The sequence below is a fragment of the Hipposideros armiger genome, unplaced genomic scaffold (genome assembly GCF_001890085.2).
Source record: "Hipposideros armiger isolate ML-2016 unplaced genomic scaffold, ASM189008v1 scaffold_125, whole genome shotgun sequence".
NCBI lineage: Eukaryota > Metazoa > Chordata > Mammalia > Chiroptera > Hipposideridae > Hipposideros > Hipposideros armiger.
The window spans coordinates 2,060,735-2,069,499 of NW_017731475.1; the positions used below are offsets into that span (position 1 = coordinate 2,060,735).

General features: G+C 38.1%; 1 protein-coding gene across 1 annotated transcript in view; it reads right to left on the bottom strand.

Moving 5' to 3' along the window:
- The window catches only part of ADGRG7 (adhesion G protein-coupled receptor G7), a 69,576-nt gene extending 62,330 nt beyond the window's left edge, over nt 1-7,246 (bottom strand). The window contains exons 1-4 of the mRNA XM_019648328.1: nt 7,198-7,246; nt 5,625-5,738; nt 4,587-4,691; nt 448-560 (exon numbers count right to left, since the gene is read on the bottom strand). Coding sequence (XP_019503873.1) covers nt 448-560; nt 4,587-4,691; nt 5,625-5,738; nt 7,198-7,246 — 381 coding nt within the window. The remainder of the gene's footprint in view (nt 1-447; nt 561-4,586; nt 4,692-5,624; nt 5,739-7,197) is intronic.
- Between the last annotated feature and the right edge of the window lie 1,519 nt (nt 7,247-8,765).

The following is an 8,765-nucleotide window of genomic DNA, read 5'->3' on the forward strand; positions in this document are numbered from 1 at the left end:
ACTAAATGAGATAACATATGTAACAAGCTCAGCACCTAGAAGGACCACATAAAGATAAGTTTTCTCTTCGTCCCCTTGTTTGGCCCCAGGTGTTAGCAATTCCATGTATTTGTATTTGGGTATATCCTTAGTCAAAATAACTTAATCTGCATGAAAAAATATCTACTCAGATGTACTTCCTATTTCACCTGCTGATGGATACAGCCTTGAGGCTACCATGAGGTTCTGGAGTTTCCTGCCTCAAAAAGTCTTTGGTCATAGTTCATGATAATACTGAAATTTACCAAACCAACATGTCTAACTGTCCTTTTTCACAAACAGATGTCAACTTAAAAAAAAATGATTTGAGTACTAGTTTTTGTTATTTCTAATTGGAGAGTTTTAAAAAGCATTGATTGAGCCATCAGGTTTTTCCGAGTTGCCCATCACGTGATCCATACGGCATACCTCATCTTCCAGGGTTTGCAGGTTTGCACTGCAATTTCCTATTGTCGCATTTTGTAATTCGATCTCTCCATTTTCAGTAAGAGTGCACAGCCGGGTTGCTCTTGGACTGCCCGCTTTAATAAAAACAAAAAAATAAAAGACAGTGTTTGCAAAGATGGCCACAGTAACTGCCTGTTCCTCTGTACATGTCTCTTTCACAGTGTGATTTTGCTGCTCCTCCTATCAAAAGTAGAGTCTGTTCCTCCATCTCCTTAACTTAGGCTGGCCTTATAACTTGCTTTGAGCAACAGAATGTTGTAGAAATGATGTTGTGTGAATCCCATACCTAGACCTCAAGAAGCCTTGGCATTTGAGCCTTTACCCTCTTGGAATGCTGTCCTGAGATTGTCACATAAGGAAGCAGGTCTAATCTACTGGAGGATGAGAGGCCACACAGAGGACAACTAAGGCCCTCAAGCCAACAGCCAGCACCAATGCCTCATGTGAGTGAGATAATTTTTTGGCCTTCCAGCAAAGTCCAGTTGCCACAATCAACCCACAAAACTGAAAATCTATTAGGTCAGTGCAAACATAATTGTGGTTTTTGCCATTACAAATGATGACAAAAGCTGCAATTACTTTTGCACCAACCTAATAAATCGTTATTGTTTAAAGACACTATGTTTAAGGTGGTTTGATATACAGCAGTAGAAAAGTGAATCAGACAGTTACTACAAGAATATTTTAAGGCCTGCAGAGTGGCTCATTGGTTAAGAGTTGGCTTGGGAGTGCAAGCTCTGAGCAGCAGTTCTGCTGGTTCAGATCCCACATGGACCAGTGACTCTGCACCCTCTTCAGCTAAGATAGTGAACAACAGCTCGACCTGGAGCTGGGCTGCTGTGAGTAACCAGCAACCCCATAGGCTGCAGTGGGCTGCTGAACAATGGTGGGCGACCTACTGCCTCAGCCGGGAAGAACGCAATGATCACAATACCAACATGGGCCAGTGAAGCGATGTCCTCCACAACTAGACTGAAGAACAAAAGGACAGAAANTATATAACAAACTCTGTATTTTGAGTGGAAATGTTAGGGGGTCGTCTTATACGCCCAGTCGTCTTATACGCCGGCAAATACAGTAGGTCAGTGCAAACATAATTGTGGTTTTTGCCATTACAAATGATGACAAAAGCTGTAATTACTTTTGCACCAACCTAATAAATTGTTATTGTTTAAAGACACTATGTTTAAGGTGGTTTGATATACAACAGTAGAAAAGTGAATCAGGCAGTTACTACAAGAATATTTTAAGGCCAGCAGAGTGGCTCATTGGTTAAGAGTTGGCTTGGGAGTGTGAGCTCTGAGCAGCAGGTCTGCTGGTTCAGATCCCACATGGGCCAGTGACTCTGCACCCTCTTCAGCTAAGATGGTGAACAACAGCTCGACCTGGAGCTGGGCTGCTGTGAGTAACCAGCAACCCCGTAGGCTGCAGTGGGCTGCTGAACAATGGTGGGCAACCTACTGCCTCAGCCGGGAAGAACGCAATGATCACAATACCAACATGGGCCAGTGAAATGACGTCCTCCACAACTAGACTGAAGAACAAAAGGACAGAAACTTGTCTGTTCCCCCTTCCCCGATTCCCCAACACTGTTCCCTTCCCGAATTCCCCAATAAAATCTTTAAAAAATAAAATATTTTAGGCAGGTGCCACTTGTCTGGATTTTCAAGTCTGGAATTCAAAAGACCAATTGACTAGTTCCTTCCTTTGAAGTCTGCAAGAAAGATTTGCCTTCCAAAAACAAAGGACAGGACTTTGGATTGGATATGAGGAGGGAATACTAGACTGAGTGAACAGAAACAATATGAAAATTCCTACTAGATATTGAATCATAAGTTGATCTTTCTTCTATTATTCAAATGTGGGTAACACCTAAAAGACAAAGAGCTCTATCATATTGCAGTGCAAATTTGATACTTGTTTGGCTCTCAGTAAACACTTGTTGAATCATTGGGTTTATTTCCTAGGATTGTCACCTGAGCCTCCTTTACTCAGTCTCCTCCTATGGCTAATAGTTAAGAAGCAGCTAATAGATGAAATCATCTCCAGCTGTCGTTAGAGGGTTCGCTGATCAGAAGATCAAACTTTCCTCAGGTCCAGCTTTGGGCAGCTCCTTTTGGAGGAACAACTAGAAACACTGAAATTAGAGATTGCTTCTACAACACTTAAAGTAGAAGGTTAAATTCTTGTGAACTTATACGATGGCTCCACCTCTCTACTATTACATAATGGAAATTTCAAACATATATATAGGATTTTATTTTTTAAGCAGCCGTATTTGAAATGCATCTTTTCCTCTATATTTACCTACTCAAAATCATTGAGAAGTATTTTGATCATTTGCTGTATAAAGTTGAATAATTAGAAGTAATTCTTAACATAAAACTAAAAGCAAATTTGCCAGTAGTTGAAATCTATACATTTAAAGTTATCTTATGGGCTTAATCTGAAATGTAAGGGTACATATTATAAATATGTTCATAATAGTTGCTCAGAAAATAAAATAAATAACCAGTTGAAAGATAGTGATTCTCTTATCCTCCTGCCCCCCAAAAAATATACATCAAACAAGTCTGATGGCCCTTGAAGGGTATATTGCTGACATTTTTACTCTCCCTGGTTCAGTAACACACAGTTGTTTGTTTGTTTGTTTGTTTGTTTGTTTGTTTGTAGCTCTATATGTTTTATAAATTATTATGAAATACTTAAGACATACAAAAGATATAAAAATTAAGATAATGGATACCCATGGACATACCATACAAGTATAAGAAGTAAGTACCAATACAGATAAAGCCCCCTTTTTACCTTCTGAGCTTTAAATCAAGAGGCTGGAAGTACATATGTGAAGAGTAGTATTAAAAATACATAAGTAAGAATGATGTATGTGGGCAGAGGCAATTTGGATTCTGCAAATGGATTGCCAATCTATGTAATCGCTTAGAATAAATAAGGTAAAAAAGCACATAGGGAAGAGCAGTACATGTAATTTATTTAGTGTTTCAAAGGGCTCTTGACATAAACAAAAATAAATATCTAAATAAAATGTGAAATTGTCCCCAGGGTCATTACTAACAGGAGTCCTATCAAAAGTTTTCATAAATGATCTAGAATTGGCTGTGTTATTGAGGTACAGTAATACCTTGGTTTGCGGGCATAATTCATTACAGAAACAAACTACGCATATTTCAAGGCATTGCTTATTTATCAAGTTAAAATGTATTAGAAATGCTTGCTCATCTTGAGGAACACTCGCAAACCACATTACTCACAATCCAAGGTTTTACTGTATTCGGTTCTACAGGACATGGATGATAACCTGCAGGAAGATATGAGAGTTAGAAGAACTGATCAGACGAAAATCAGTGCAAGTAAAGGACACGTAAACATTTAGGAAAAATCATATGGCTTAATGGGCTTTAAGCTGTCAGGAAAGGGATCTATGAATTTCTAAAGGCGACTCTCAGAAGATGTTACCCAATGTGCCATTGAAATAGAATAAAACACCAAAATCCTGGATATCATCAGGGAGTGTACTAGAAATAGAAAATATTATTTGCTCCTTTATTCCTGGAATGCCTCTATGCAAGTAAGATTGTCATGTTTCAAGAAAAGTATGATGAAGATAGAGAATGTTCCAAGATGAATAGCTAAAAATGACCAAGGAGAAGAAGAACTCCCAGCTGAGGACAGACTTAATTGTGCAACTCTACCTAGAAATATGAAGCCTGAAAATAGATATGGTGTAAGTCCACAGTTTAGCTAATTTTTTAAATTGAGACAAATTATGTAACTTAAAGAGAAGGTGTAAACCTGATCAAATTCCAGGAGATAGAGTAAGCTGGAAAAATAAACCAATCAAAGAAGTATTAAAAGGAATTTATAACTATCTCATATTAATATCTTCAGGAAAATTAGAATTATGTGAGGTAGCACCCTAAACTTTCAATGTTGGCATCATGAAAAGGAGCCAAACCCTTCCACAAAACCTTCCTTGATGCTTCTTCCAGGGACCTAATACTAGTTGGGGGGATGATAGGTATCACCCAGCATAATGACTTATATGCCTAAACAGAGGAGATGTTTGGAAAAGCACATACCATTTACAGTGTTCACGCCGCATTTTTGCAAGGAAGGCCCATATCTTCCCACTGCAATTTTGTCAAAAGTAAAATCTCCATAGGTACTGTTTTCACAGAAATTAGCTATAATGAAAAGAAAAAAAGTTTTTCATCATAAATTATATTTTCTTTTTTAAAATTCCAAACCAGATAAAAGTCACAGTTCAAAACTTTTCCAGTATCACTTGGAGGGTTATAGGACTCACCAGGAACTTCATACTTTCTTATCTGATTAAATTACTTGGTAGAGGTGGGATGTGATTACTAACACATCAGCAAGGATAGTGTATCAGATTAGTTGAAATCTTGAAAATTAAAGTTTTAGAGCCTACTGTGCCAAGGGGCATTATGAGGATGGGGATTAAAGTAAAAAAGTTCAAAGTCATGGGTATGCGGGTATTCTGACTGGTAGGAGTACAGGAAATGATAAGAGTGTGCTTCTGGGGCTCTGGGTCCTAAGCAGGCAGCATGAAGCTTTCAGAATGTTGAGAAGCACACTGTAGGTCATGAACTGGCTTTGAACTTTGATTCTGAAATACCATTGATTGAATAGATAACTAGATAACATCTCTTCAAGGGAAAGGAAGAAAAGACAAAAACTTCATCTAAGTATATACTTGGTTAGGAAGATGCATCTTGATTTCAAGAGTTAACTATGTTAGAACTGTGATATTGGAAATAGAGTATTATGGCATATTACCAATTGAAAGGACCTAAGAAAACCATATCACTAATTACCCTATATTAGACACTGCATCCAGAAGGAAAAACAATGATGAATATACAGAGAAACGCGATAGTTGGGAAATAGACAAGGTTTATTGAACACACAGGTAAATAGCCCAAAAAGAAAACTCAGCTGTTGCTACTGAGCTGATAAATACATCTTACAGCCATCATCATTATGCCCATTGTTACTAGAATCATTAACAAAAGATTTGAGAAGCTTTGCTGCTGTCCTTACTAACACAAGAGTCTCCTAAAACTCACACCTTAGTATTATCCCAAGAAACTTACCCCTTGTACATCTCAGTCCTGTCCACAAATCCGGACAAATGCATCTGCCATTTTGCCAGGTTCCACCATTGCTGCATAACCCTGTAGGGGTGCTTGATGGGGCTGCAGATTTTCCTAAAGAAACAATAAATAACAGAATAGTATGTGAACTGGCTGATTAGTTTCTCCTTTGTGGTCTGTGGCCTTTAATTTCCATATATAAAATTGTTACTTTGAGTACCATTGCTGGGAAATATTTTTTGTAATATCATCATCAACAAAAATATACATTGAGAATCTACACAGGATGTACAATGTTACAGATACCAAAAACCATACTGAAAGACACAACACCTTGAACAAAGAGATTAGAATCTACTGAGGGAAACAGGAGATTAGATAGATGATAGATAGATGATAGATAGATAGATAGATAGATAGATAGATAGATAGATGGACCAAGTCAATAAACAAATTTATAAGTGCTGTAGGAATATAGAAGAGAGATGTAACCTATCCAAGGAAGAGGTAGCCTATCCAGGGAAGACTTTCCAGAAGAGGTGGTATTTGAATCGAATTTTAAGACTAAACGTAGAAAAGTCAAATGCAAATTAATGGCCCAAGTAGTCAGGATATGAAGTACAAAATCACAAAAAAATGGAAAGTTCTATTATGTCCAAGGAACAGAGAAAAGCTTAACGTATCAGAAGCATAGTTTCTATGTAGAGCAATAGCAGGACAAAGACTGCATTGTGAGTGGTTCATAGACCAAACCAAGGAGATTTAATCGTGCTGGAGCCTAGAGAAGTCTTGAAACAAGTGATCAACATAATAAGAAATGTTTTTTAGGAAGAAAGCTCAAGCGATATGGGAAGTGACTGAGGTTAAGAGGCAAGTAAGACCAGTTAAACAAGGACCTAATCTATGAGGTCTGACAATTAAGCTCATGAACTCATCCTGGAAAAAGTGCTACATACCTCATTGCTGAATATCACTGTGGTCACCTCTGAAGTACTCCCCTTGGGAAGCTATGCACTGATGCCAGCACCTAGTCCACCCTTCAAAGCACTTTGGAACTCTTTTTCTGGAATGGTCATCAGAGTTGTAGTTGTATTACGCTTTATGTCCTGAATGTCATCAACATGTCTTCCTTTCAATATTTCCTTTATCTTCAGGTAAAGAAAGAAGTCATTGGGGCCAGATCAAGTGAGTTGGGAGGGTGTTCCAACAGTTATTTGTTTACTGGTTAAAAACTCCCTCACATACAGTGCCAGTGTGATACAAGAGTCATGAATTGCTGCCGAAAAGCTCAGGTCACTTTCATCTAACTTTTTCATGTAGGCTTTTCAGCACTTCCAAATAGAAAACATGGTTAATTGTTTGTCCAATTGGTACAAATTCATAATGAATAATCTCTCTGATACCAAAAAAGTTTAGCAACATCGTTTTGACTCTTGATTTGGACTTACAGAGCTTTTTTGGTCATGGAGAATTGGCTGACTTCCATTGTGCACTTTGACACTTTATTTCAGGGTTGTATGGGTACACCCATGTTTCATCACCAGTGACAACATGGTCCAAAACATCATCTTGCCTCTCCAAAAGGCCTTGGCAAACCTTGACTCTCGTTTGCTTTTGTTCATCGGTTAGCTCCTTTGGGACCATTTTTGCACATACCTTTCTTATGCCAAGATTTTCAGTTAGGATTTTCCTGTTTCTCTATCAATGTTTACTTGGTCTGCTATGTTTCTCATAGTCAGCCGATGATTTTCACCCACAATTCGCCAAATTTTTGCAATGTTTTCGTCATTGCAACAAGTTCTGCTCGCTACTGGCCACCCTGACCTCTCTTCATCAGTGACTTGTTATCTCCCCTCAGAAAAACATTTAATCTATTTGTACACTGCCGTTTTCTTCATGGCATTACCCCCATAAACTTGGACTAACATATTCCTGATTTCACTTCCATTCTTGCCAAGTTTAACAAGAAATTTAATGTTTGTTTGTTGCTCTAATTCAAGTTCAGATATTCTCATGATGGCACACAAAAACACGCAACAATAATAATGAATGCCCTTCAGCAAGACACCGCCATACCTCGACAAAAACACAGCTGTGAGACATTGATATACCAAGGTTATGAAACCTTACCAAGATGTTTCATATGTAAGCACACAGTGGCAAGTCCACAAACTTAATTGTCAGACCTCGCAAAGCAGTAGCTCTAAGGAAGTTAGGAGTCATTAGATTCAGGAAGCATATCTGAAACAGCATTATTAGGATCTAGGGACTGGTTATTTTGAGTTGCAGACACTGGAGTCTCTAAATTTGAAGACAAGGTGAATGTTGAATAAATAGTTACTAAGTTTAAGAACACAGGAAGGAAGAGTTCAATTTCCAATAGTGATGGAGTAGATTGTACCATATTAATCCTCCCACAGATAATATTTTAAAACTCTGGACAAAAGTAAAACAGACAAACTACTAAAGGACATTGTAAAGCAATAAAAAGCAGATAGAAACTGAAATGCATTCCAAATTTATACCATCTTTCCAATAAGGGCACTACCCAGTCGATATAGCAAAGGGGGCTGACACTCCAGCAGAAAGCCATGGTCTTAATGAGTTAAGGTGTGAAAGAAACCTGTTTGGGGCTACCATAACACCTGGAAATTGAAGGGAGATATTACAGAATGGAGGAAGCCATATAGAAGAAAGGCTTAAAGTGTGTGTGTGAATTTTCCTCAAATCTAGGGAGAAAAAGTTTTTTTAAAAAGACAGCTTCAGGGCTGGCCGAGTGGCTCAGTTGGTTAAGAGCTTGCTCAAGAGTTTGAGCTCTGAGCAACAGCGGTTCAAGTCCTGGCCCGAGCTGAGCAGCCGTTGAGCTGTCAACAGGTGGCAGGATGGCTCAGCTAAAAAAAAAAAGACAGCTTCAGGGACATGTGGGACAATTTCAAGCAGTCTAACATATATAAAATTGGAGTCCCAGAGAAGAGAAAAGATGGAATAGAGCAGATAAAATATCTGAAGAAATAATGGTAAAAAATTTTCAAATTTGGTTAAGAGCTTTAAACTATAGATCCAAGAAGCTCAGTAAATCATAAGCAAAATAAATACAAAGAAAACCACACTAAGACACATCATCATCAAATTGTTGAAACT